General features: G+C 36.5%; 7 protein-coding genes across 21 annotated transcripts in view; 3 read left to right on the top strand and 4 right to left on the bottom strand.

The window, feature by feature from the left end:
- The first annotated feature begins 171 nt into the window (after nucleotides 1–171).
- LOC129805055 (39S ribosomal protein L15, mitochondrial) lies at nucleotides 172–1,540 on the top strand. The gene is made up of 3 exons (XM_055852869.1): nucleotides 172–175; nucleotides 479–642; nucleotides 715–1,540. Exons 1-3 carry the CDS (start codon nucleotides 172–174, stop codon nucleotides 1,474–1,476), a joined length of 930 nt encoding a protein of 309 aa, XP_055708844.1. The 3' UTR covers nucleotides 1,477–1,540.
- LOC129803697 (uncharacterized) lies at nucleotides 1,487–2,144 on the bottom strand. The gene has a single exon (XM_055850451.1). The coding sequence runs from the start codon at nucleotides 2,130–2,132 to the stop codon at nucleotides 1,518–1,520; it is 615 nt and encodes a 204-aa protein (XP_055706426.1). The 5' UTR covers nucleotides 2,133–2,144; the 3' UTR covers nucleotides 1,487–1,517.
- LOC129803702 (U6 snRNA-associated Sm-like protein LSm3) lies at nucleotides 2,132–2,635 on the bottom strand. The gene is made up of 2 exons (XM_055850455.1): nucleotides 2,404–2,635; nucleotides 2,132–2,345 (listed from the first exon to the last, which is right to left on the bottom strand). The coding sequence occupies exons 1-2, from the start codon at nucleotides 2,521–2,523 to the stop codon at nucleotides 2,166–2,168; spliced, it is 300 nt and encodes a 99-aa protein (XP_055706430.1). The 5' UTR covers nucleotides 2,524–2,635; the 3' UTR covers nucleotides 2,132–2,165.
- A 2,819-nt stretch (nucleotides 2,636–5,454) lies between these two features.
- On the bottom strand, nucleotides 5,455–6,938 carry LOC129803696 (retinaldehyde-binding protein 1-like). Its single transcript, XM_055850450.1, has 4 exons — nucleotides 6,717–6,938; nucleotides 6,404–6,649; nucleotides 6,150–6,343; nucleotides 5,455–6,078 (listed from the first exon to the last, which is right to left on the bottom strand). Exons 1-4 carry the CDS (start codon nucleotides 6,910–6,912, stop codon nucleotides 5,782–5,784), a joined length of 933 nt encoding a protein of 310 aa, XP_055706425.1. The 5' UTR covers nucleotides 6,913–6,938; the 3' UTR covers nucleotides 5,455–5,781.
- A 5,515-nt stretch (nucleotides 6,939–12,453) lies between these two features.
- Nucleotides 12,454–14,861, top strand: LOC129803680 (ATP-dependent RNA helicase ddx24). Its single transcript, XM_055850419.1, has 2 exons — nucleotides 12,454–12,673; nucleotides 12,735–14,861. Exons 1-2 carry the CDS (start codon nucleotides 12,533–12,535, stop codon nucleotides 14,787–14,789), a joined length of 2,196 nt encoding a protein of 731 aa, XP_055706394.1. The 5' UTR covers nucleotides 12,454–12,532; the 3' UTR covers nucleotides 14,790–14,861.
- A 6,029-nt stretch (nucleotides 14,862–20,890) lies between these two features.
- On the top strand, nucleotides 20,891–22,525 carry LOC129803686 (glyoxylate reductase/hydroxypyruvate reductase). 2 transcript variants are annotated; one of them, XM_055850429.1, is made up of 4 exons: nucleotides 20,897–20,976; nucleotides 21,070–21,213; nucleotides 21,280–22,206; nucleotides 22,405–22,525. In XM_055850429.1, the coding sequence occupies exons 2-3, from the start codon at nucleotides 21,146–21,148 to the stop codon at nucleotides 22,175–22,177; spliced, it is 966 nt and encodes a 321-aa protein (XP_055706404.1). In that variant the 5' UTR covers nucleotides 20,897–20,976; nucleotides 21,070–21,145; the 3' UTR covers nucleotides 22,178–22,206; nucleotides 22,405–22,525. The 2 variants fall into 2 exon arrangements, with proteins under 2 accessions (XP_055706403.1, XP_055706404.1); XM_055850428.1 differs by having other exon boundaries at nucleotides 20,891–21,213.
- Nucleotides 22,180–27,144, bottom strand: part of LOC129803672 (kinesin-like protein unc-104) — a 52,801-nt gene continuing 47,836 nt past the window's right edge. For all 14 annotated transcript variants that reach the window (XM_055850393.1, XM_055850395.1, XM_055850396.1 and 11 more), the window contains one exon: nucleotides 22,180–27,113. In XM_055850393.1, the coding sequence (XP_055706368.1) occupies nucleotides 27,038–27,113 (76 nt within the window). In that variant the 3' untranslated portion in view covers nucleotides 22,180–27,037. The remainder of the gene's footprint in view (nucleotides 27,114–27,144) is intronic.

Below are 27,144 nucleotides of genomic sequence, written 5' to 3'. Positions count from 1 at the left end.
TTTTCGATTTGTGACATTTTGCCCCAGTCTCCCCTACTCCCAAAAACACATTCAAAGTTTGGCAATTGGATTTTGATTTTTTGCAACGTTCCTTAAATAAAATCAACAAAAAATAATACAATATAATTCAAAGTAGTAAATGTTTTTGGGATTTTTGAAAAGCTCAAAAAAATGAGTTATTGGCTTTAAATACCCCTAAGACCAGGGGCCCTAAGACGAGCTAAAGAATTATTAGCGTTCTTCAATTATTTTTAATTTTATATTTTTTTGTTTATCGTCTCTGTTCTGTACCTTCTTCTTCGCCCCTATTTTTTACTATTTTTCTTAAATTATTTCTCTGCGTGCCTCTGTGATATCAAATGAGCGAAAATCGACGTTTTTCTGTCCCCACGATTTAGTACAATTCAAATTTTCATAGATTTTTTGTCCACGGTTTTTTACAGTGCATTTTTAGTACAGAAAAATGTGAATTTTTAAGTTCCGCAAAACAAGAAGAAAAAACTAATTTCAAAGTGCTTTTCACGGAATTTTCCCAAGGAATCCAATCAGAAAATGAATACAGATAAAGCCCTGAAGATGTTGAGGGCCCTTCCAAGGGTTGTTCTCGGGAACATCAGGGACAATCCCAACTCAAAGAAAAATGTAAATATTGTTTTTTTTTGGGATATCTGGGGCGATAACCAGGAAGCTGATGATTATTTGGGTATTTTGTAGACAAAAAGAGGCCGAGGGCAGCATGGTGGAAATAAACATGGAGCTGGAAACAAGGGCTCTGGGCAGCGACAGAATTATATGAGGTTAGGTTATGAGACGGGGAATCAGCCCTTTTACACCCGTTTCACCTATGAGCCCTACTATAAGGGTCACCATCTGAGGCGTCAGTATCCCCCGATCTCCCTGTTGCAGCTGCAGAAGCTCATTGACACGAATCGCATTGATGTCAGTCAACCAATTGATCTGGCCAGCTTCTGCACGACGGGATTGTTTGATATCCGGCCATCTTCGAGGCACTTTGGGGTGCAACTAACTGACGAGGGAGCAGATATTTTCCAGGCAAAAGTCAACATTGAAGTTCAGCATGCTTCTGAGCTGGTGATTGCGACAATTGAGAAAAACGGAGGCACCATTACAACAGCCTACTATGATCCTTTTTCACTGGTGGCACTTGTGAATCCCAAAAAATGGTTTGAGAAAGGTGTGCCGATCCCTGAGAGGGCAATACCTCCACAAGATGCTGCAGAGTACTATCTAGAGGCCAAGAATCGTGGGTACATTGCAGATCCTGAGCAGATTAGCCAGGAGAGATTGGCCCTGGCCCAGAAATACGGGTACGAGCTGCCAAAGATTGAGGAGGATCCAGATGCTGAGATGCTGCTCACAAGGAAGGATCCACGGCAGGTGTTTTACGGCCTTCATCCGGGATGGGTGATCAGCCTGAAGGATCGGGCGATAATCAAGCAGAAAGCCAGCAATTAGATCAGGTAAATTTGTTTAGAGTTCTTTTATTAAAAAGAAATTCAGCAGCAGTAGCGACAGCAAATATGAGGCTTTGTGGTATCATTGAGGATTTTTTGGTTCCAAGATTTTCTTGGTGGGGCCCATGGTAAGCGTTCCTCTGGAACAATTTGGTTCTTTTTGGTCGAAATCCGTCCACTGCAAGCCATACAGCGAGCTGCACTGCCAGACACTTCCCTCTCTTGCTTCTGCTGAACAGAAGATGGTGCGGAAGTTACCTTGGAAGCTGATCTGCGTGGCGTGTAGATAAATTCTCGGCTGAGAAAATTTGGACGAGTAGAATTCCAGAAATTTTCCAGGCGACTCATATTCATGATAGCTCCCAATTTCTGCAGCAATCTCACATTTTCTCGCTCAATTGAGGCTTTTCTCTCGTTCTCCTTCTGGATTTTCTTCATTTTCACCATGACATGAGGATAAATTGGGGGCGATGAGAAGTCTATCCGAGGACCAGCACTCTTCACCTTCTTCCTGTGCTGATTGTATCTCTCCACCATGAACGGCTTCACCAGTAGCTTGTCCCTCTTCGTCAGCATCGTTCCCACAAACTCATCCAATTTACAGGCAATCCCTATTGACCAAACCGTGTGAAAAATCCCATAGAAACGCAATAACATCCGCTTTGTGAACTATTTTATTGAAAAGAAAATCTATCCTCCAACCCTCATGGGCGGGGAAACAAGAATAACACCATCTCCACGCACAAAGAGCATGGGAATTGTTCTCTTAGTTGTCTTGTAGACCTCCTCGTAGGTCTCCTCATCGACCTCACATACAGTCACTGTCTCCTCTGCATCTCCCAGAACCATGTTCAAGTGTTGATCGAAGGCCTGAAACATCATTTGATTGAATTTTAATCAAAAAATAATCGTTTAGGAAAGCTCTTACATGCAATCGGCCCCGAAGCTCCCTTTCATTTCGCATTTTCACGTAGATTTTCTCATCCAGACTCAATCGGATAAGGTCCAGGGGTTCTTTAACAGGAATACTTTGTTCATCATCTGCCATTTCACAATTTTTTTTAATGAGTTTTCGGGATTTTAATTGATTTCTTCAGCGTTTGTTTTGTAAACAAAGTCGTACATAACCTCACTCTCGTTTGATTTAAATCTAACCAAACTGAAAAAATTATGAAAAATTTTACAAAAATTGTACACTGGAAAAAAATTTGACTGTTTTTTTGTGTTCTTAAGTGACCTGAGTGACCTTCAGCTTCAGCTTGACCTCTCGCACCTTCTCTAGGTTTTTAACACTTAAAAACCCGAGCCAAAAAATCACGTAAAATACGAAATTGGTGTAAAATTCCAGCGCTGATATTATTAACAAAAAAGCATTTTTTTTCAATAGTTTTGCGATCCGTAAGAATTCTACAACAGTTCTAGGACTCATGAATTAATTTGCCATAAATATTCTCTCATTTTCTCATCATTTTTATATAAATTTTCTGAAAATTGACAAAAAATACCAAGGTGAATTTTTACAGATTTTTGTAGCAAAAAGCCAATTTCTATTGCTTTTCCTTTTTTTCTAGCATTTTGGCAAGGATTTTAGGACTCATATCAATATTTTTTTTGTAAAATTTTTAATTCTCATAGTTTGCGCTTTTTTTTTTTAAGAAAATGTTATGTGAAATTCCAACAGAAATTCGAAAAAGAAAAACAAGACGTAAAGCAAATTTTTCTCTACAGTATCACTTAACAACAATTCTAGGTCTTACATTATTTAAATTTCAATCAATATTTTAACATTTTCAAGTATTTTTTGCGATTTTTTCGAATCGTGACACAAACTCAAGAATTAACATTTTTAGGTTATGTAGGATAAGCCATTCAAATGTCCATTTCTGATGCCAACTCCAAATAAAAAAAGTGGCATTTTACGCCAATCTGGTTATTCTACGCCCATTTTTTAGTGTATTCCTTATTTTTTAAATAATAGAAAAGTTATCAACTATTTTTTTCCACTAAACGAAAGCTAATTAAATTCTCTATACATTCGTTTTATTACTTTAGCATAATATTGAATAGAATTTTTAAAGTGTTAACTCTTTCGTCTCCTTTGAGACTCAGGGTACCATGGCAAAAAAAAAAAATTAAACTATTTAGAATCGATAAAACTCCGATTCTTGTGGATGATTACAAAATTATAAGGGTGTTCAAATCTAGCATATTTTTTGCAAGATCCCAATTAATTCCTGAGCTTAGATATTGTTGGTCAAAAACCGTGAATTTTCGATTTTCCGCTTCCTTGCAGATATTGTGATTTTTTCATATTTCTAGACCAGAATAAGGAAAAACCTCTCGGGGCCAATAAGTATGATAACTAACAATAACAGATTACATAAATTCGAAAAACAATTCTTTCTTAAATTTTCAAAAAACTTGTTCAAACTTTATGGGTACTCACGTCCCCAAAAATCTAGAAGTCAAACGTAAGGATATCCCGCCATTTGCTTTTTGACACCAACCTTGTAAGAAAATTCCAAGCGGGAGCGACATTTTCGCCAATATGGACGATAATTTTGACATTTGGCAGCGAGGGAGATTGATTACAAGGAAGTTTTTCCTATTCTTCCTGATTTTGGTGAATTCTGATTGTCCAGGAAGTGTCTTTTAGGCTTTTGAGAAAGCTTAATGTGTCTGCAATAACATCGTGTTGAGAGAAATGTGTTTTAAAGTGTTATTATGTGAAATATTTTGAGGAATCTGTTGGTAAGCAGGAATTTGGTGTCTTTTTAACTATTTCCTGAACATCCCAGAAGATACTGATCAATCATTCTTCTAGTGATCAACATCCTAATGGAGTCCGTTGACACGGAAAAATAAAACACAAAATCGATATTATTGACTTTTGAAAAATTGAAGTTTGTATCCATTGCGTTCTTTTGGGGACGAGAGTTCCCATGAGTTTTCCATTTTCCCAGAGGAGGAAAAAAAATCTTTTTCTATAAAAGTATTATATTTAACCACTAAGAGTTGCAATAAAGTGAGTTCTGCTAAAATTCGTTCGCTGGATATGTTGTGGTGCAAAAAGAGTTAACAAAAAAATCACAAAGAAAAGAGGTTTAGACTCTTGAAAATAAGAATTATCTAATATTAGATGATCGGTCAGTAGATTAATTTTTTGAATAATAAGAAACACGGATTTGACCTAGATCCTTCTCCTCCTTTATTATTTATTATTGAGTCGCATTCTGACCACCAGCATGCAATTATCGTCCAGTAGTGTGTATATACGTAGTTATTTTGTGTCCAGACCCTATTTCCCACCCCTTACTTTGCATACCTGTGGAAGGGGCCAACAAGCTCCGAAACGTTGTCCGAGTAATAAAGGAGGAGAAGGATCTAGGTCAAATCCGTGTTTCTTATTATTCAAAGAATTATCTAACTTCAAAAATATTGATATAAATTGGCAGTCAATTTAATTTCTTATAAATCAAATTTAGAATGTTTTAACAACGCAACGGTGAAAGATTTACAAATTCGAAGTATTTGCTGAGAAAACTGAGAGATCAGCTGGATCAGGACAGGGCGCCTGATTTTATGTGTCCAGCCGATCAATTTTTTTTCTAGCACTGGTTCGACCTTTCTGGTTAGACCGTCGCTCGAATCAGAGATCTCTGCACCATAGATCCAGTACTCTATCCACTGATCTACGAGATCCCCAAATATTAAGGCATATTTAAAAAAAAATCACAAATTGGCTCCTAATTCCAATGGTAGACAAACATGCATAATTATTAAGTGTGCATAATTCTATAAAGTGGAAAGTCACGAAGTGTATAATCGCGGGACGTCCTGTATACAGTAGAAATCGTCTGCACTACTGTATATGAAGAAACATCCAAATTCTGTAAAAAATGCAATTTTTAAAGAAAATTGCTCTCAATGTGTGAAGGCCCTAGGATGTGCTCATGTACTCGTAAAGACAAAAACCTAATTTCCATAGTAAATAATACGCATAATTTGGTATATTTATAGCACAGTTTTGTAAATACAAATGATACAAACCCATTGTATGCAAATTCAATGGGATTTTTCTTTTCCTTGTTTTCAAGTCTTACAAAATATTCTCCAACATTCACCCAATCCGGAAATTATCATAAATTTAGACTAGAATATTAAATATTGATTTTAACTAATTTATATGACCTAAACAGTAAAAAATAAAGTAGGAAAGTCATAAATTTTCCTCTATATTGCGAAAATAGTCATTTCTTTTGACTTTTCTTGTGTTCTGAGTGGTCTGGGGAGTAAGGTATCGTTTTTAAGTTCCATGTTTATACCCAAGTTCATTTAATGCTTTATATTCAGCATCAAATTTCTTCATAACATTCCTGTATTGTTCTTCAGTTATTTGGAGATCACCCAGAGTACCCCCAAAACATTCGAGAAGGCATTCTTTTGGTACAAATTCATGGAGTTCATCGAGATTTTCCCCATGAAAGTATATCATTTCTACATATTCTTGAGGAAGAAAAGGCTTCACGAGTTTGTACAGGGTAGCCACGTAGAAGTTTTGGTTTATAACATGCAATCTCTTCGGAATAGCTGGAACCACACTCTGAAAAACATTTTTATACACAATTTAAAAAATATCCGAGATAACTTCTATCACTTCTAGATTTTAAATACTTTTGCTAAGCGAATCCCGAGTTTTATCAAGTTCAGAGTGATTTTCTTGAAATGTTTGTAGGAAAATCCTTTGCAATCTATAACTCCAATAAATCCATTAACTTGACTTTCTGGCTCCATCATAAGTGCCTCACCAAATACCCAATATGCGGCAATAAATTCCGTTATTGTGGCTAAATCAGGATCAAATAATTCTGAAATTTTCATAATGTTAAGATCTTACAATAAATTATTTAGAAGCATTGATAAGCAACCTGCACGACCCATTAAAACTGTGTGTCCATATTGATCTTTAACTGGTGAAATCATTCCAGCGTTCATGGCGTAAATATTAGTACATTCCGATGGAACAGTGTTCTGGAAAAATTCAGGAAAATCCATTTTGAATTTAAAGTATTCTTTAATGAGTTTGAACGACTCATCCACGTCAAATTTTCGTGCCCTCAAGAATTTAATCATGAAATGTTGATTATTGTGTGGTATAAAGAGATTTTCCTCATCTGAAAATCCACAGTAAAAAAAAAATATTAATACCATCACACTAAAAATATAGAATATATAAATTACTCTGAATTAGTTCGCTTAATTTTTTTAGAGCCCTTTCTTTGATTTCGTCAGTTTCATTGAGTGTTCTTTTAGCTTTATTTTTACTATCTTCACTTAAATATCTCACATCAATTTTCAAACAAAAATCTTTACTGCAAATGGTTGGAAATTCCTCAAGATCTGTGAGGAAAATTGAGTTTCTCCTTTGTACCTCCATTTCTATTCAAATGCCAAACTTTTACTGACGCACGAAATGGATTTGCTAAATTTATAAAACTTTAAATATTTTATGCAAATTCTTACGTTTATAAGAAATGAAGAGGTGAAAGGTGGGAATTGATAATACGTAAATATAAATCAAAATGGAATTATAATTAAGCTTTTGACTATGCAGCATTTTTAGAATATATAAAGATAAAATGTCATTATTTATTCGCTAAGGTTAAGCAACATTTTCCTGTTTTGTTAATATAATTGAAATGTTAGATTTGAAGCTCAGTTTTAAAAGAATCAAAATTTTGGTGGAAACAAATTTAAAAAAATTCAAAACAAAATAAATATACTAAGTGAGACTATTTCGAATTTCACATAGAGGGCTGGTTCTGTTATTTTATTAAAAAAAAACTATAAATTTCCTAAACTATTTTTTAATCTGTTATGTAATATTCCTTAACTTTAATGCACTGTAAATTTGATATTTTTCCATTTGCGCAGCAAATATTATCTCATGTTTGGCAAAATTTGTCCCAGCAGCTTTGAGAATCTTCAGAAAATCGACTTTTCGTCAAAAGAAATGAAGTCTCTATGTCTATGGTGGCAACTGAACCGTGTTTTGCACATTAGGTGAGATTCTTAACAATCTCACCTACAATAATCCTAACAAAAACTCATGTCCTCCGATCGGCCCCAAACTTTGCCAGAATGTGTTTGGTCACTTCCTGATGACGAATATATGGATGGCTAAAAACTGTTCTCGTCCGTCCGGCCGCTCTTTGGAGCTTAATAGCTCCCGAACTAAGAAAGATATCGACTTGCGGTTTTCGGCAAAGGTTATTATATCGGATGGAGAATAACACACCTTTCAGGAAATATTATATTTGTTTCGCTCGGAGAACCTTAGATGTTTTTTTTTGCACTTTGAAAATGAAAAAAATGTTGCACAGGGAAATTTGCTGTTTTTTCTCTGACCTGTCACACAAAACTGACAACAGAAACCAAACGAAAGGTCAAAATGAATTCGAACCTTTAAAAAAATGTTAGTAAGACTGAGGGTACTAAAGCAATTTTAAATAAATAAAACCTTTATTGCCTCAGTAAATGCGATTTTTGTGATGCTACTCTGAAGTAACTCGAAAGCGATAGAGGGTTAACAAGAAACTTTTTTATGTTCAAAGTACAATGGGCAGAAATGTATGGGAGCTGGTCCAACCCTTCGCCAGAGATGGGACTAGGCCCATTTTGTAGGTGTTGGCATGACTTAAAATTTACCGAGACCAAAGTCAAAAAGGACTGTCAGTCCTTGGAAAATTAACGATATCCTTCGGAAAATTCACAACTTTGACCATTTATTACTCGAAAACGGTTTTACCGATCTTAATGAAATTCGGGACAAAGTCGATGTATGACTTAAGCTTTATATAAATATTTTTATATTTTCCCTCTGACTGCTCCATCTGATAGCTCCCATACAAACTTGTCATGTTTTAAAAGCCATCGCACATTACAGGGCAACAAAACGAAACAGGTATTTTCGGAGTCCTTGGTGTATCTTGAACAGAAGAAACTTATGGTCCATCACGTCAACTTTTTCAGATGTCTTAAAGTAAGGGTTCTTAAGAAATTGGTAGAACTATTTTTATGAATCTTGCTTTTTTAAACAACGGCATATCGTAAGTTGTTGGCGTCAAAGAACGTTTTCTAAAAGAGAAGTGAACTCAAGAAACATTTTCCCAAAAGAAACCGTATCGCTATCTCTCTTGTATCCGGATTTTCCTCAAATATCCTCGAATATTCTTTAATTTCATTAAAAGTATTGCCTCTATTGCATCCATTTGTTGTCTTTAGAGAAATAATCTCCTTCAAAATGGAGCTAGGATCGCTGAGGTTCATAAGGTTGTAAGGGTACCGTTACTAAAGAATTTTAACAAAAGGTTCTCATTATAATTAATTAAAACATCTTTTTCTCTGAATTTATTACTCAAAGTATTTAAGTAACGGTATATTTTAGGACCCTGCGATCTTTAGAGGTTTTAATTCTTTTTTCAAGAAGAATATTACTGCATAGAGGCATTTCCCTGGATATAATCCTTTTTTTATGAGTTTAAAGGATCGTAAAAGATAAGGAAAATCTGGAAAATTGCAGGGACAGTGAAGAGATAAAGATATGATTTGTTCCAGGAAAATTTTCTTTAAGTCCTTAACAAATTATTCTTAGAAACTACCAATATACGATTAACGGTTATTGTATAAAAGGAGTTTTGCAAAAAAAATCATTTCAATTCTTATACATGTTTTACGCTCTATTGCTTTTCCTACATATTTTTGGGGTTGATCCCGGAACAAAAGTTGTTACAGTAGACTCTCGCTAATTCGGCTCTTTTAAGATCGGGCTACTTTTTAATTCGGGCAGTGGTTACATTTGAAAAAATTTTGTTGTCATTTTTCAAGTTTCATTATGATTATCAAATGAATCAAATAGGGGAAAGTGACCATGCTTGATACTGTAAAATGATGTCCGAGTTTTGGATTTTTTTTCTGACTACCACATAAATCGCAGCATTTTTTCCACTACGACAAAAAAATGTCACACTTATTAGGTCCATAATCCCACCTGAAGTAATTCCTGGAAATCCTTCTAATTTCCCCAGAAGGAAAATGAAAATACAGTGGAGATTATTATAAGGGTTGGACCATATGCCTACCTGTATTGAGATTTTCCCTACCTATATTAGCCCATTTTCCGCCGTAAATATTACACCGGACACAAAAAATGACACATTAATATTTGGACAGAACTCTAATCTACCTGATTAATTTGTTTGCACAAGGGATAAGATAATAAAGAATCGATTTTAAGCAATTTTTCTAGGACGTATTTTCACAACAAAAATGAAACCATTTTCCTAAAATATGAACACGAAAGTTTAAGGTTATGTCAATTGACACAAACAAAAATAAAACATCTGGTGATTATTTCGCTAAAAAAATCTAATTTCCAATGTTTAATGAGTATTTAAGTTAATAAGTGATTGAAGAAATGTGAAGAGGAAGACCACCTAACTTCCACCGTTGCCCTGTGAAGCCTGATATCCTCTAAAAATTTCTTTGGAGGACCGCACAACTCCCTGAAGATATCCAATCTACACAGTAGCAGAATTAGGGATTTGGCTCAGGATTGAAGCTTTATCGGATGAACAGGACCATCAGTACAGATTTTGAGAAAACCTCAGGGGCAGTTAAGCATCTTAAGCAGTTTTTATTGAGTAAGATGTGATATTGCCCTCCACTTCCGGAAACCATTGAACTCAAAGTTCACTGCTGACTTTCCGGAAGATCAAGATTCCAAATGCTGCAGATGCAGAAGTGTCCTGTCCCCAGTTCTCGTTCTGTTTTGGGAAATTTCCTGAAGATTATAGTCTGCATTGACTGTCTCATCCACACTGTTGCGTTTCTCACTTCTAACTTTGATTTTCACCATCTTCTGGATCTTCTGCGAAAATAAATTGAATATATATTGTATTGTATTTTTATCGCTAAGATGAATAAAATAATTAACTCACCTTACTTTGAACTGAATCACAAATTGTTTCACAATCTTCATAAACTTACTTCTTTTGACAAAAAAAAAAAAACAAAATATGAAAGTGAGGTTATGTTAAAGATACACAAAAATCAGTTATAAGCTGTAGGAGCTTATGGGAGATGTGATTCTTTCATTGTGTAATCGGTTTTTGCAATCTTGAAAAAATATTCTAATGTGAAAATAATGCAAATTTATTCCATAAATACTCAACTGCGGCATAATTGTGTGAGATTATTTTTGATTTATTGACTTTGTGGTTTTTACTTTCTAGATTCTAGTATTCGATGAAATCGCATGATTGCAATAGGTGTGAGGACGAAAGAATCTGATACAATAATAGTGAAATATCAAGCATGGCTCTTTCTTATTTTAAAGCATGGACACAGGCAGGATTTATTAATTTTCCACCACCTACACAACAAGTCTTTCTTAGGAAAAAGATTTTTCCACAAATATTAACCATGGTGAACCCTAAGTGACCTGTAATAGGAATTTCTTTTGATAAATAATATTAACTATGAAAAATCGTATGAAATATCATCCATAGAAATTACAGATTTGGGTCTATTTTTTATTTTTGCTTCCTAAAACTGGGAACAAAGGGCTACGCTCCTAATTTTATCAGGAAATGTGAGGCTTAGGACCAGCTATTAAAATATATTGTCATAAGTCACAATTATTGATTAACATAGGAAAAAATTAGTTATTATCAAGGTTGGACGTTATCAAGCATGGTCACTTTCCCCTATATGCTCAAATTTGGCATGGTTTGTTTTAGTTTTGATGTGATTTTGCTATTGAGGGATTTTCATGCAATTCACGTTATATATGAGTGTGTAAACGGTGTAGTACACTCAATATCTATATGCACATGAATAAAAAATCGTTGCATTTCAAAAAGTTTGTCGCCCGAATTTCTATCATTCGGCTGACATTTCGGTCCCATATGCCCGAATTTGAGAGAGTCTACTGTACCTTTACCAATACCTATTCGATGGTATAGGTCTCATTCGTGGCGAAATGTTGGACCGTTTTGCCCAATGTCCTTTTATTGTAGAAATAATGCTTTGCCACACCTTTTAGATCAGGAAAATTTCATACCGTCGAAATTCGAATCCCTTTCTTTCTTACACGGTAGGGCTCCCGTCAAATCATTGCTCTACCTGCCGATTTTACTCGGAGGGTTTTTGAATTGTAACGGCTATATTCTAGTACATTCAGAGAAATTCTGTAGATATTCAGCAGAATTTCTGCATAGAAAATCTGTAGATTTTCGACAGAAATTGTTCCGAAAATCTGCAGATTCTCGGCAGAATTTCTATACAGGAAATCTGCATAGTCTCCATTGTCTCAACAAATTATTGTTAATTTATCAAGAAACTGTAGAAGTTACAAAGAAAATGGTATGCTCTGCTTAACAAGCATTACCGAGTAAACATTTTAGATAAGTAAAAAGATTCAAACAAAAATACTGCATTTTTAAAAACGTTCATGAAATGATGCAAAAACACAAATATTTGGTCGACACTGTGTTTAAGGTTATCACTTCAGCTATTCTCTATATATAACACGACGTCGCAGAATTCTTTATAATTATATAAACACTGTGATATCACCAAGAATCAATCTATTGAATTTTGCAAACTTCAGTGAAAAATATTTCATCTTTTTTGACACATCTGTCTGGAAAATCTGGAATGTAGAAAAATCTAAAGAAAATCGGCAAAATATCTACAGAAATTCGTCAGAGAGTGTGCACCGGGATTCGTCAGAAAATCTGCAAACATTTTCTGACGAATTTTGTCCCAAGCCCAAACAAAATTCGTAGGAATATCTACAGATTTCTCGGCAAATTTTCTGCAGAGGTGTAGATATTTTCTACAGAAATCTTATCTGACGAAATTATTTGACGGCTGGTAAATAAATAAAACAGTGTACTAACGGAAATTTTAAATTAGGTAAAAGTCTAATTTTTGCTTCATACTCACCTTTTGCAATGTCTTAGCTCCCAAAAAGCACGTGCAACGCCGTGAAAATGCTGCTGAAAAAGAAGAAAAATATGTGGAAAGAAGTGAAGATTTCTGGTCAACTGGCCACAGATGACACCATTGAGAATCTTCAGGGTTTTGTTGGATTGGAAGTTTTAGAAAATTACGATAGGAATTTTGTTGTGAAGGTGAGGCAAAAATTGATTAGATTTTTGGATAAAAAATTTCAAATTGAAATTGATTTTTCAGGGAAAATCCAAGAAAAAGAGGAAAGCGGTGGATAATGGAGAGGAGTATAGGAAGCCTAAGAAGAAGGTGAAGAAATTTCATGAGGAAAAATCAAGTATCAGGGAGGATTTTGGGGGATTTTCGAGTGAGGAGGAAGAAGACAATGCCGAGAGTGTTGGACGTTTTGTGAAGATATCTGAAGATCAGGAGGATGGTTTTTTGAAGGTTGAAGATCTCGATGAGTGGCACAGTTTTGGTTTGAAGGAACCTCTGATGCTGGCAATAGCTGAGAATGGTTTTAGGAAACCCACAGAGATTCAGAGTTTAACTCTTCCGGCTGCTTTGATGGGGCGCCGGGATATTCTGGGAGCAGCTGAAACGGGCAGTGGGAAGACACTGGCATTCGGACTGCCTATTCTCAATGGGATTCTGGAGTTGAAAGAAAGGGAAGTGGATGATCCGGGGGTTAAGTTGCGGAAGAATGTGAAGATTGTGCGAGGGAGGAAGGATCGGGATAATTTGACGCCTCCTCCTGAGGAATTGTCAGACGAGGAACAACCTTCAGGATCAACAGAGGCATTGAGGAAACTCTATGCCCTGATTCTCACTCCAACTCGTGAACTGGCTGTCCAGGTGAGGGATCACATAAAAGCTGTGGCAGTTCATACAGAGATCAGGGTAGTGGCAATTTTTGGTGGATTGGCTCTCGTGAAGCAAGAGCGTCTGCTGAGGCAGTGTCCGGAAATTGTCGTTGCCACTCCAGGAAGATTCTGGGAATTGCTGAAGGAAGGCAATGCGCATCTTAGTAAAGTCGATGACATCAATTTCCTGGCCATTGACGAGACGGACAGGATGATGGAGAAGGGACACTTTGAGGAATTGACACTGCTCCTGGATCGACTCAATCGGAATGTAGAGAAGAAGGCTCAGCGGCAGAATTTTGTCTTTTCAGCCACTCTGACCCTTGTCCATGATCTTCCGGATTATTTAAAATTCAAAAATCTCGGACGCAAGAAAAAAGCCCAGAAGATCACGCCTGAGAAGAAACTTGAGGGCCTAATTGAGATCTTGGGCATTTCACAGCCAAAAATTGTGGACATTACAAAAGAGTCCGGAACGGCTGAGCAACTGACGGAGTGCAGAATTGTTTGTTCTCTCACGGAGAAGGATTACTACCTCTACTACTTCCTACAATGCCATCCCGGAAGGACAATTGTCTTCTGCAATTCCATCGATTGCGTCCGAAGGCTAGCTCATCTCTTCAACCTTCTGCAGTGCAGAGCCCTTCCCCTGCACGCCAGCATGGCCCAGAAGCAGCGTCTCAAAAACCTCGATCGCTTCCGGACGGATCCCACTGGTCTTCTAATTGCCACAGATGTTGCAGCTCGTGGCTTGGACATTCCAAATGTGCAGCACGTTATCCACTACCAAGTGCCCAGAACGTCCGAGAACTACGTCCACAGGTCAGGAAGAACTGCCCGAGCTTCCTCTGAAGGCATCACAATCCTCCTAATGGAGCCCGGAGAAGTCAACAGCTACAGTCGCCTCTGTCGTACCCTGGGACGCAATGAGGATCTACCCATCTTTCCAGTCACTCAGCGTCTCCTAACAGCAGTCAAGGAGCGCGTAATACTCGCCAGGGAAGTCGACGGGATGGATCTGCGTGAGAGGCGTTCGGCAAAAGAAATTGGCTGGCAAGAGAAAGCCGCCAGGGAAAGTGAATTACTAGTCAGTGATTCGGATTCCGAGGCAGATGACAACCAAACTGATTGGAAGAAGGCACATGCGAGGCAGAAGAAAGTTCTCAAGGAAAAACACATTCAACTGACCAAGCTGCTGGCACAACCACTCTTCCCCAAAGGATACAGCTACAAGTACCCAACGGCTGCAGGGCGCCTGGAAATGCCCACAATGGGAGGTCAGAATGCCATTCAAGTGATGAAGGAGGCCATTGAGACTGGCAAGGAATCCTCCAAAGTCATCAAAAAGGCCATGAAAGTGAAGAGGAAGAAGCCGGAAAAGCAGAAGGAGAAAGATGCTCCTGGGAAATTTGTCCGCAAACCTCAAGGTATGTAAAATGAAAAATAAATTTTCTCTTTGATTTTTTTGATACAATAAAAAATAAAATATTGAGTCTTAAATTTTAAATCAAGTTTTTTGAATCAATAAATAATAAAAGAATTCAAGTCCGATGAAGCATATGCTGCATGCAAAGTGATAAAGATCACTTTGACCTTATCAGTGGCGTATCTAGATACTTATGCGGGGGGTGCGGTTGTACGCGAAGGCGCGCTTACCAAGGTAAAAATTGTTCGAGCGGGGGGTTGAACTGTTTATCAGTATCATTGACTACTATATTCCTTGAAAAATTTAACTTTTAGTTTTGAGTTTAACAGGTTTAATTTGAAAATGCAGTGAAATTTTAAGTATTTTTAATAAAATTTGAACGCAAAAGTGGAGCTCTCCTTTTCAAGGAATGTAGTACTCAATATTGATCAACAGTAATAATCAAAATTTTGAAGAATAGTATTTTGATTAAGATTATTTTGAAAACATGCACAGCTTAAGCATGAAATGGTCAAGGTTGTACTGAAAACATGCACAGTGGTTAGACTTCTTAACTCTTTCGTCTCTTTTGGGACTGTAGTACCCAAAGAAGCATATGCATTTTCTATGAAAAACAATGTTTTTTAATTATTCAGAACTGATAAAAATCCGATTCTTGTGGATGATTACAAACTATAAGGATGTCCAAATGTAAGATATTTTTTTGTAGGACCTCAATTAATTCCTGAGCATAGATATTTTTGATTAAAAATATCTATGCTCAGGAATTAATTGAGGTCCTACAAAAAAATATCTTACATTTGGACATCCTTATAGTTTGTAATTATCCACAAGAATCGGATTTTTGATTAAAAATATCTATGCTCAGGAATTAATTGAGGTCCTACAAAAAAATATCTTACATTTGGACATCCTTATAGTTTGTAATTATCCACATGAATAGGATTTTTATCAGTTCTGAATAATTAAAAAAAAAAAAAACATTGTTTTTTACAGAACATTCATGTGTTGCTTTGGGTACTACAGTCCCAAAAGTGACGAAAGAGTTAACTCTTTCGTCTCTTTTGGGACTGTAGAACCCAAAGAAGCATATGCATATTCTATGAAAAACAATGTTTTTTAATTATTCAGAACTGATAAAAATCAGATTCTTGTGGATGATTACAAACTATAAGGATGTCCAAATGTAAGATATTTTTTTGTAGGACCTCAATTAATTCCTGAGCATAGATATTTTTGATTAAAAATTGTGAAATTGGCTTGCAGCATATGCTGCGGTCCGGAAAGAGTTAACTCAGCTCAGGAATTTAATTGAGGTCCTATACAAAAAATAATTTAGACATCCTTATAGTATATAATCATCCACAAAAATTAGATTTTTATCTGTTCTAAATAATTAAAAAAAACCAGAATTATCCATATTTTCATTCCAGAATTCCAATTTCGAAGCTAAATTACAAAAATTTACGATGTGATTTTCAGATGATTGCTATAAAATTATTTAGTAAAAATGAAAACAAAATTCTTTTCATTTTTAGAAGTATATTTTCCACAATTTTTACAATAAAATTTAGAGATTTGAAATAATTGTCTCTGAAGTAGCCATTAGGTAAGGGGTGTGAGACTTCGCTTACTCGAGACAAATTTTGATTAGGAGTCGCCGTTACGATCGCTAGTCCCGCTAGCGATTAATGACCGTTAAAAAGGATGAAGAAGAAAAATTGCGGAATTGCAGAACGAAGTTTTGCTGGGTAGGATAGTAAGCCAACAAACAAAATGCTCACTTATTGCTATCACGATAAACTCATGTTAGATAAACTCACGATAAGGCTCATGTTCTTTGGCCAAATCCGGAATAGGGTGACAGGAACACCTATTGACACTTTAAGAAGTCCTGTTAGGACTTATTGACACCCTACTTTGTAGGGGAGACTGGGGCAAAAAGTCACAAAACGGATATTTTATTTTTTTACAAGCTACTCGAGCGCTTCAAAAATTTCTAATTTAGCGCAGTTTTATAGGAAATTTACCGCTCTACAACTTTGTGAAAGTCATTTTCCTCTATTTTGTAAGGAAATACGTTTATCAAGCCAATTTCTAAATGGTAATTTTGTGACTTTTCAAAAATGCTGTGGCAAATAGTACCAGACATTGGGCATTATCATATTTTGATTCATTTCATTACAGGCTTCCGTAAATTTGAAAAAATACTTAGAGGACACATTTTCATAGAAAATTTATTCATCTACACCTTTGTAAACGGTGTTTCCTCTGCGAAAAAAGTGACAAAACGAGAAAAGCGCTTTTCAAGCTATTTTAGAAAGAAACACACAAAAGACTGCAAATCGTTTGACCAATGCAAACAACAAGCGTCGAGACATGATAATGACGTTTCTTTTCGCCATGAAACATCAGAAATTGCTTCGCTTTTTATTACTTTTTGCTCTATACCTTTTGTTACTTTTTACCCCAAGTGACCGTTTTTAATAAAAGGATTTCTGGAGAAAAGAGCTTTTGTGAAATTCTAAAATAGATAGCGGATCCGTATTCAAAGAATCCAATTTTTTTAGGAAATATTCACCAAAGTGTATCAATTTTGGAAAAAAATTAGGTAATAATTGTTATCTTCTGCAAGGAAAATATTTCAAAAATAGGGCTACAAATTTCGATATTTTTTATTTTCTAAATTCCTTGTTCGAATTCTAAGAAACTTACGACATTGAAGAAGACCTATGGAGGCTATCTATAGAAAAAAATTGGAGCCGCTATCTTTTGTACCTTGGAAGATATTGAATTTTGAATTTTTCGATTTGTGACTTTTTGCCCCAGTCTCCCCTACCATTTGGAATACGAAATTCGAACACTTATCCTTATCGAAAAACGAAGATTACCTAAAGAAAAAACGTCATATTAGATTTTGTTAGATGCATTATAAATTTCAACATCTTAACAAAAATATCAATAAGGGTTCCCTGTTGAAGAGGTGGGGGAATCAGTCAGTGGCGCAATAGGCAAGACGCAAGACCGTTGGCTCTTGGGCGGATTGATTTCAATTTTCATATGTTAATAACGTAATATAATGCACCGCCTACGCCCAACAACTCCGGGAGCATGGAAGAAGCATTCACATAACGGGAAGGCGCTCCTGGGCGAGTCTACAAACGGACTAGCAGATTCTTCTAACACGGGATATGGACATTGTAAAAATGATTACCTTGTAATACAATATCTCGATACGATTAATAATAATAATGTCGAAGAGGTGTTCGTTCGATCCTAATTGGTGTCAGAAGTGGGATTCTGGCCACTAAAAGAGAATGATGGCTGCTCTGGGAGATATATCGCGTCTTATAAAGAAGAAATGATCTTTTTTTACCTCCAATTTTTGATCCTCTTGTCCTTAAAGGGCTTAACCAGTACGGTTTAACCCTTTAACTCTTTCCGGACCGCAGCATATGCTGCAAGCCAATTTCACCATTTTTTAATCAAAAATATCTAAGCTCAGGAATTAATTGAGGTCCTACAAAAAATGTCTTATATTTGGACATCCTTATAGTATATAATCATCCACAAGAATCGGATTTTTATCAGTTCTGAATAATTAAAAAACATTGTTTTTCACAGAACATTCATATGCTTCTTTGGGTACTCAGAGTCCCAAAAGAGACGAAAGAGTTAAGGACGATTAGAACACCGGTGTCCCATAATGAAAATAATTTTTCCTGACTACCCAAAGTTATTTTTTTGTTATGTCTGTACATAATTGTAAAGTAGAAAGTTGAAGGAATCTCGAATATTTTTTGCAAGTCTCTAGCTATTTGCTATGTAGTAAATATTTAAGCTCAAAAATGGCGAATCTTTAAATTCTCAAATTCATAATTGATTTTATTTATTTTTTATACTTCTCATTTTTTTAAGCAAAACCCTTTTGGCAATAAAAACTACAATACTCATAAGTAATATTTTTCGTTAAAGCGAAAAAGGGACAGATAATCCTAACCGGCTTATGTAGGTGAGATTCTTAACGTGAGCTAACTCGGAGTGCATGCAAATTCGATTTAGAGCTGAAGTTGGGAGACGCCATTCAGTTATCTTGAATAAAATTCGTGAAATTATACAAATTTTGTATTTAAACCAAAATATCAAGGATTTGGATGAACTGACAGAAAAGTGTTATATGGGTGAAATGTAGACCAGAATGTTCTCTATAATTTTTCCATAGAACATGATCTCATCGATTACTCAGAAGTCAAGATAATCGAGGTTTTTTGTTTCTTAACTCGTTTTTTCATCCAGAGTTCCCCAAGTAGTCATTTGTTGAACTTCAACTATATCAAAGAATTGTTGTCTTTTGTGGGACTTTCCATTCAAAACCCTATTTTAAGTGTCTTGGTGGAGTAGAGGCAGTCAAATTGGCATCTGAGTGATTTCAAAGCGTTATTATGGGAAAAATCAATTTTTTCACACTTAAACGGCAAAATCTGAGTGATAGCTTAGTCTGAGTGGAAAATGATGTATGGACGAAATGTAGAGACAAATGTGCTCTACAATTATGTCGAAGTAATCATCAAAATCGGTTCAGCGACAGTCGAGATAATTGAGGTTATGTGATATTGAAATTGGTTTTTCGACTGTGGCGCCCCTGGTGTTGGTCCCACGAAGTTCAAATGTTCTAGAAAGTTGTAGTATTTGGTGAGATCTTTCGTTTAAGCCCTCATTCATCAAAATCGGTCACATAGAACCGGAGATATGATTTTTTAAATTTTGTGAACTTTGACCCCTCATATCTCCGGTTCTATTGAAACCACAGCGCACATACGCACCATTTTGGAAACGTCCTAGACTGGACTACAACATACTAAAATTTCATTAACTTGCACAATGCCGTTTTTGAGAAAAGTGACTTTGAATTTCGATGAATTTTGACGCTATCACAGCGCCACCTGTGGTGACTTTTTGAACTTCCATCTGAAAGTGCTCGTCGAGACGAAACCAAAAAGGTAAAATTTATGTCGCTATGTTAATTAGAACCGGAGATAGAGGCCGGTCAATGTTCGAACTTTGACCCCTTATAGCTCGGGTCAGGGGTTATGGATCGACTTAAGGTTTTTTTTGTTTGATAGGTATAATCAACGGCTACAACATACTAAAATTTCAGCCCGATTGCATAAGGAATTTTTGAGTTATTTAACTTTTAAGATTTAAAAATTTTCTTTTTAAAAAAAGCGCCCCTAGCGGTGGTTTTATGAACTTGCGATGTTAGAAGGAAAAGTGGCATTTCACGAGAGCTTTCCAAAAAGCCCTCATTTTTTAAATTCTGACAATTAGAATCGGAGTTATGGCCATTTTAAGAAAATTTTTTTGGACCCTTATAGCTCGGGTCAGGGGGGTCGGGGAACCTTAAGTTTGGTATTGATGGAAAGCTCTAAGGCCCAGCTATAACATACTAAAATTTGAGCCCGCTCGATGCCATAGGGCCGGAGCTATTGAGAAAACAAAAAAAGGGGGGTCTTCAAAATGGCGGAAGGAGGGGTGGGGGGTGGGGGGTCAATGCACCATGTTGCAATTTTCACCCGATATATAACCTTTGCCGAAAACCGCAAGTCGATATCTTTTTTAGTTTAGGAGCTATTAAGCTCCAAAGAGCGGCCGGCCGGCCGGCCGGCCGGGAACGTAACTTAGCCCCCCATATATTCGTGATCAGGAAGTGGCGAAACACATTTTGGCCAAGTTTGAGCGCGATCGGAGGACATGAAATTTTGTTAGGATTATAGTAGGTGAGATTGTTAAGAATCTCACCTAATATTATTCATTGGTATTATCAGAAAAATTACTTACATTTTTGGGATATTTTTGTTCCTATCGTTCATAGAAGCACAAAATACACCGAATCAAATTCTGTTGCACTATCCAATGTTATATGTAAGACTTATCATTGATTATGTTTCTCAGTTTAATGTTTATTGTTGATTTTCAGTCCGTAAAAAGTGTCTCGTCCTTAAAGGGTTAAATGTTGTTCCTCGCAGAATTTTTTTGCGCGGGCGGATTGCGAAGAATTGAGTCGTTAAAATATGAATCAGTGAACCCTGTTAAATGTTGTGCCATGTGGTAAAATATCGCTGAGAGAATCTTGTTAAATGTTTGAGTGTCAAGGAAGTGGACCGAAGAAAAACTCGCTGTAAAAAGTAATTTAAAAGTAAACAATGAATGCTGTGAAACAAATAAGTTGCTTCCTGAGAAATCCTGCAAGAACTCACTGTGCTAGAATAGTATCACGTCTCAATTTCAGGCAAACGAACGCACCCATCGGAATCTGGAAATTTCACACATCTTGTGGCTTATTGGGGGACATCCAGGAGATCAATATGAGACCCCAAGTGTACGTTACACGGCCGGATTATGCAGAGGTCGGGATGGAATTGCTGAGAGAGGAGTGAGTAGCTTTGAAAGTTTAACGGATGGGAATAACATTGGGGGATCTTTGGGGGATATATTGAAGGTGCGATGTCAGTTGCTGGGATGGGGCTTGTCCAGTGCCCAGGGATGAGCTGTTGAAGAATGTTGGTGGGAAAGATGGGATTTTTTGTGCGCTGACGGAGAAGATTGATGTGGAGCTGTTGGATCAGGCAGGGCCGAATCTCAAGGTGGTTGCTACGATTTCCGTGGGATATGATCACATTGACGTGGCTGAGTGCAAGAAACGAGGGATCAGGGTGGGATATACTCCGGATGTACTGACAGATGCTACGGCTGAGCTCACGATGGCTCTGTTACTGGCCACTGGGAGGCGTCTGTTTGAGGCGAATAAGGAAGTGTACAATGGAGGCTGGCAATCGTGGGAACCAGCCTGGATGTGCGGTCCAGGGCTCAAGGGGTCGACAGTGGGTTTGATTGGGTTTGGGAGGATTGGACAGGAAGTAGCGAAGAGATTGGTTCCTTTCAAACCGGCCAATATTCTCTATCACTCCCGCTCGAATCATCCCTACGAAGCTGAGCAAGTGGGAGCTGAAAAAGCTTCCCTGGATGAGCTGCTCATGCGGAGTGACTATGTAGTTGTCCTGTGTGCCCTGACCCCAAAAACTCACCACATAATTGACGCTGAAGCCCTCTCCAAGATGAAACCAAATGCCATCCTCATAAACACCAGCCGCGGAGGCTGCGTGGACCAGGATGCTCTCTTCGAGGCACTGCAGACGGGTAAAATCCGTGCTGCTGGCCTTGATGTCACAACTCCCGAGCCACTTCCCCTAGACAGTCCCCTTCTGACCCTCCGGAACATCGTCCTTCTGCCCCACATTGGCAGTGCTGACATTGCAACGCGCCAGGAGATGTCCCGGATAACAGCCTGCAACATCCTGGCCGGGCTCAAAGGGATCAAGATGATGTCAGAACTCTGAGCAATTTTTAAAGCTTCTTTATTCATAATGTGAGTTTTTTGTTTCTTTTTTTTTCATGGGTGTCTTGTGTTTTAATTGCCACAAATATTCAAGTCAGATACATTCAGCTTTTTTTTTAATAGATTTTTTTCCGTTAATACAATAATTTTTGTTTTTTTTTTAGAGAGAAAGACTATTCTTTTTTTTGGGAATAATTGAACAACTATGTCGTGTGTTTTTTTTTCCAGGGGGAGAAGATTCCACAAAGAAAATTAGGATCAGTGGCATTTTGTGATACCGACGGAGACAACCAAATAAATTATTGGGAATATTATACAATGAGATTAATAAAAAATTCTTCTCTATTAATATCTATCTTTTTTCTTTTTACTTTGTTCAAGCACTTACTTCCTATTATAAAAAAAAGGAAAGAAAAATGCTCCCATGTGGAAAAATCTTTGGTTTTGGAGTTTAAAAAGCTCAAAATACTCTTTTTCCTTCAAAAATTTCCATTAGCCATCCCTTTGACCTTCTCTCGTGATTTTTACTCTCGAGTGAAAAAATAAACCTCTCTTCACACAGCAATAACAAGGCTCTAAAATGATCCCACGCTTCATTTAACAAAGTACCACTCCCTCAAAATTGCATTCGATTTGGATATTCTTTTTCTGTTGGCTATTTTGAAAAGTCATGGAAACAAATTTTGGTTGAGAACTGAGAATTGAAAATTGAGAACAGATTTCAGCGCCATTTGCGAGAGACAACTGCGTCCTCAAGCGGAGAAAAATTTGCTATGGTCTCTGAATTTTCAGAAATTTTTCCTTTCAGTGAAGGAAGGGAATCCGTACTCGCAAGGATCTTAGGGAACCCGGGCAAGCTATAGATTTTTCCAGACCCCAGGGAACCCATATATTTTCAGAGACCCATACATGTTACAAGGGACTCATGGGGAACCCACACTTTTTTTTTAGGGAACCTAAGGAACCCATACATTCTTCAGAGAAACCGGAGAACACATAACATTTTCTAAGAGCCCCGGGGAACTCATATACTTTCAAGAACTCCAGGAAACCCATAGATTTTTCCAAAGAACCCGGAGAACCCATATATTTTTCAGGGACCTCACGGGGAACACGGAACCTAAGGAACCCATACATTCTTTAGAGAAACCGGGGAACACATAGAATTTTTCAAGAACCCCGGGGAACCCATACTCTTTTCCAGGGATCCTAGATAATCCATAGATTTTTGCAAGGATTTCAGGGAACCTATACGTTTTTCAGGGACCCCGGGGTACCCATACATTTTTCAGGAAACCCGAAGAACGCATAGAATTTTCCAAGAACTCCGGGGATCCCATACACTTTTCCAAGGCCAACCCATTCATTTTTTTCAAGGATCTCAGGGAACTCATACATTTTTCCCAGGAATCCGGAAACTCCAGGAACTCATAAAATTTTCAGGGACACCGGGATTCTAATACATTTTTCAGGGAACTCAAGGGAAACCCAGGGAATCCACACGTTCTATAGAGAACCAGAGGAAAACATACATTTTCAAGAAACCCGGGGATCCCATAGATTTTTCCTAGATCCCTGGGGAACCCATACATTTCCAAGGACCTCAGGGAACCCATTCATTTTTCCAAGAATCCTAGGAAACCCATAAATTTTCCAAAGACTCCGGGGGACCTATATATTTTTCAGGGACCCCGGGGTACCCATACATTTTTTAGGGAACTCACGGGAAACCCAGGGAACCCACATGCTTTTTAGGGAACCCGAGGAACCCATACATTTTTCAGGAAACCCGAAGAACGCGTAGAATTTTCCAAGAACCCCGGGGAATCTATACATTTTTCCAAGGATCTCAGAAAACTCATATATTTTTTCCCAGGAATCCGGAAACTCCAGGAACTCTTTTCCAGAAAATTTTCAGGGACCCCGGGGTACCCATACATTTTTTAGGGAACTCACGGGAAACCCAGGGAACCCACATGCTTTTTAAGGAACCCGAGGAACCCATATATTCTTCAGGGAACCCGTGGAACCTATTCAGTTCATTTGAAATGAAAGCATTGAAAAGTGCATGAAATTAATTGTCAAATTTTCATTGGCAGGAAATAAGTGGAGAGTGGAGACCTTGTTGCACTCTGTTCTTCATTATTTGAATATCGAATCAATTTTATTTTTACTAAAAAAAAAAAAATAAGAAATAAGCGATAACAGTGGCAACTTTTCCTCTTCGCGAGGACGCTGGATTCTCCCGCGAATGGCGCTGGAAACTGTTCTCGATTTTTAAATTTAAAGCAGAGGTGTGCAGTAAGCATTTGAAACCAAACAAACGTAAAATGAAAGTACATCAATGGTCATTTATTCGGTTTCTAACGGTTCTTCCTCACTCCTGATTTAAAGTATTATTCAAATGTAATCAAATATTTAATCATTGTAATTCCTCAGCATTGTCTGAGTGCCTTAAACTTTGGCAAAATACTGTACCCTGCATAGGGAAAGTTGTACAACTCTCCTTCCAGGATGAATGCCGTGTTTTGATGGATTTTACAGTTACCCGTATACTTCATGTGAGCAACAAATGTGTAATTAAATTAATCTTCTTTACGTGCTCTCACATTAAAAAAAATACCTTGCGAATACCATTATTTTGGGATTCATGAACAATTTCTTGGGATTATCGGATTTGTTATTTTTTTACTGGACTTTTCTGGTTCCCGGATTCGCAAGTACCATTTAAATTTCTGGGATTCGAGAACAGTTTCTTGAGACTATGGGATTTAAGAATATTTTCTAGTGATTCTCAATTTTTTGCAAATACCATCGAAGTATTCTTGAGTTTGCTGGAAGTCTTTCTGGATTCTCTAATATCATTCAATTAGTTTCGGACTTGCAAAAAAAATTTCTGAGATTATATGGTTTTGCGAATACCATTGAAGTATTTTTGAATTCACGAGAATTTTCATTGTATTCTCGAATACCATTGAAGTACCTTTGGATTCGCGAATATTTTGGGATTCTCAAGTTTTTATGGATACAATTGATGTATTCTCGGATTCATGAAAACTTCCTTGGGATTCTTCGGTTTACAAATATCATGTAAGTATCCCTGAATTGACGAATACTTTCTTGGGATTCTCAAATTTTTGCGAATACCATTGAAGTATTCTCGGATTCACGAGAACTTTCATCGGATTTTCGAATACCAAAAGCTCCTTCGCACTCGCAAAAAATTTCCTGGGATTCTCTGATTTTTCGAATACCATTTTAGTATCCTGGGATTCGCAGATATTTAGGATTCACAAATTCACGAATATTCTTTTGGGGTTATCAAGTTTTTGCGAATACCATTAAAATATTTTCGGATTCCCGGAGTATTTCTTGGGATTCTCGGACTTTTCGGACTCGTAAAAAATATCTTTTGGGATTGGGAAACGAATACCAATAAAGTCTTTTCGGGGTTTACGAGTCATTGTCTCAGGCGTCATCCCTCTGCTTCAAAATTTTCATCATGGGATTGACAATTTTCTTGTAAATTATCTTTAAAAAATCCCATAAAAAATAAAGAAAAATGTCCGTAAACAACTTTCAGGGAGTGCACTTTGTTTGAAAAAAGATCTCTCAGAAATACAGGCAAATCCCTTTCTTAGGAGAGCATTTTCCTTGGAGTTTCTTCCATCCTGAAAAAGAAAAAAGTCTTCTAAACTTTCCCGAAAATTCCTTGAAATTGAACCCTCAACAAGAAGAGTTTACTGACTTTTCAGCTGAAAAAGATCAATTTTTCTGGAATTTCAAGTAAAGTTTAGCTGATTTTCTTTTCCGGAAGGATCAAATTCCTTCAGAAAAGTCCTCTTTTGGGGATTTCCTTTAGCAAGAAATTCAACAAATGCAGCCAATTACGTATCATTTGAGACTGAAAACTATACAATTTTTTCTCACAATTATTTACAGCACAATCAACTTTTCAATCAGGAATTTTCTTCATCTTTTTTCCTCTTCTTCTTCAAACTAAACACTTCTGTGCCTATCTTCCTTTTTTTTAGGTGTTTTCTTTCTCAGCTAACAAATCATTTCTCTATACCTTTCCATCTACAAAAATGTTTTCTTCGCCTAATTATTCCGCAATCTCATTTTTTTTCTCTTCAATAATTTAATAAAACTATTTACAACAAGGTATTTTTTTTTAGCTTTTACCCACAATTTTCATTATTTTTTTTTTCATCTTGTATAAATAAAAATGTCATCACAGAGCAAAATTAAATTACAATAGAATTAGGGAGGTTTTTCTTCTCACAATCTTGTAAATTTCAATAGGTTTTTTTCTTTTTTCTTCTCTTTAAAATTATCAAGTGATTATTACACATTTAATAAATATGCCTTTTTTTCATGTAATACAATAATATTTCATCTATAGTGTAAATTAATTTTTAGTTATTTTTTTTTTGGTATATTAGAGATATTTTTTCTCAATTTTTTTCATCTTTTTTTTTACCTTCAACTTTTAGTACAATAATTGATAAATCATTCTAGTTGAATTGTTTATAATATTTTTTTGTAGTGTATTTTTTTTGTTGTTTTATTATAATAATCATTACCTGCCTAATTTAAATCTGTTCAATGTGACTGTTACGTCTTTATCGCCTCACGATGAAAAGTCCATTTTGGTGTTTTGTTGCAATAAAAATAACAATATCTAACACTTAAAATACCTTTTGAAAAAAGACCGTTTTTTTTAAACAATTTCATATTTAAAATCTTAAAAATGAACAAGTAAAAAATTCTATAATTAAAAAAACTAAATTACTGAAAACTTAATGAGAAACTGAGAAGGGAATTAATACACCAAAACAGATTCCATCGTGATTGTGTCTCATTTGCTCGAATGCTGAGATGAAGTAACTGCTTGAGCGGCAGACGATTCCACATTTCGTCGTGCAAGTCTCGATCTAAAATCCCAACAAAATGGTTTCCCATTCA

Source organism: Phlebotomus papatasi, chromosome 2 (assembly GCF_024763615.1).
Source record: "Phlebotomus papatasi isolate M1 chromosome 2, Ppap_2.1, whole genome shotgun sequence".
Classification (NCBI taxonomy): domain Eukaryota; kingdom Metazoa; phylum Arthropoda; class Insecta; order Diptera; family Psychodidae; genus Phlebotomus; species Phlebotomus papatasi.
The sequence above is the reverse complement of the archived record's forward strand: the minus strand, read 5'-3'. Positions and strand labels throughout refer to the sequence as shown.

What these genes read in the sequence shown, in the direction of transcription:
- LOC129805055 (XM_055852869.1), top strand. An exon ending in ATCCCAACTCAAAGAAAAAT is followed by an intron (nt 643 to 714) that starts GTAAATATTGTT and finishes GGTATTTTGTAG; the next exon opens with ACAAAAAGAGGCCGAGGGCA.
- LOC129803702 (XM_055850455.1), bottom strand. Translation starts at nt 2,523, where the DNA reads ATGGCAGATGATGAACAAAGTATTCCTGTTAAAGAACCCCTGGACCTT. An exon ending in AGCTTCGGGGCCGATTGCAT is followed by an intron (nt 2,346 to 2,403) that starts GTAAGAGCTTTC and finishes ATGATGTTTCAG; the next exon opens with GCCTTCGATCAACACTTGAA.
- LOC129803696 (XM_055850450.1), bottom strand. Translation starts at nt 6,912, where the DNA reads ATGGAGGTACAAAGGAGAAACTCAATTTTCCTCACAGATCTTGAGGAA. An exon ending in ATTAAGCGAACTAATTCAGA is followed by an intron (nt 6,650 to 6,716) that starts GTAATTTATATA and finishes GTGGATTTTCAG; the next exon opens with ATGAGGAAAATCTCTTTATA. An exon ending in AGTTTTAATGGGTCGTGCAG is followed by an intron (nt 6,344 to 6,403) that starts GTTGCTTATCAA and finishes TGAAAATTTCAG; the next exon opens with AATTATTTGATCCTGATTTA.
- LOC129803680 (XM_055850419.1), top strand. Translation starts at nt 12,533, where the DNA reads ATGCTGCTGAAAAAGAAGAAAAATATGTGGAAAGAAGTGAAGATTTCT. An exon ending in ATAGGAATTTTGTTGTGAAG is followed by an intron (nt 12,674 to 12,734) that starts GTGAGGCAAAAA and finishes TTGATTTTTCAG; the next exon opens with GGAAAATCCAAGAAAAAGAG.
- LOC129803697 (XM_055850451.1), bottom strand. Translation starts at nt 2,132, where the DNA reads ATGTTATTGCGTTTCTATGGGATTTTTCACACGGTTTGGTCAATAGGG.
- LOC129803686 (XM_055850428.1), top strand. Translation starts at nt 20,984, where the DNA reads ATGAATGCTGTGAAACAAATAAGTTGCTTCCTGAGAAATCCTGCAAGA. An exon ending in ATGGAATTGCTGAGAGAGGA is followed by an intron (nt 21,214 to 21,279) that starts GTGAGTAGCTTT and finishes GATATATTGAAG; the next exon opens with GTGCGATGTCAGTTGCTGGG.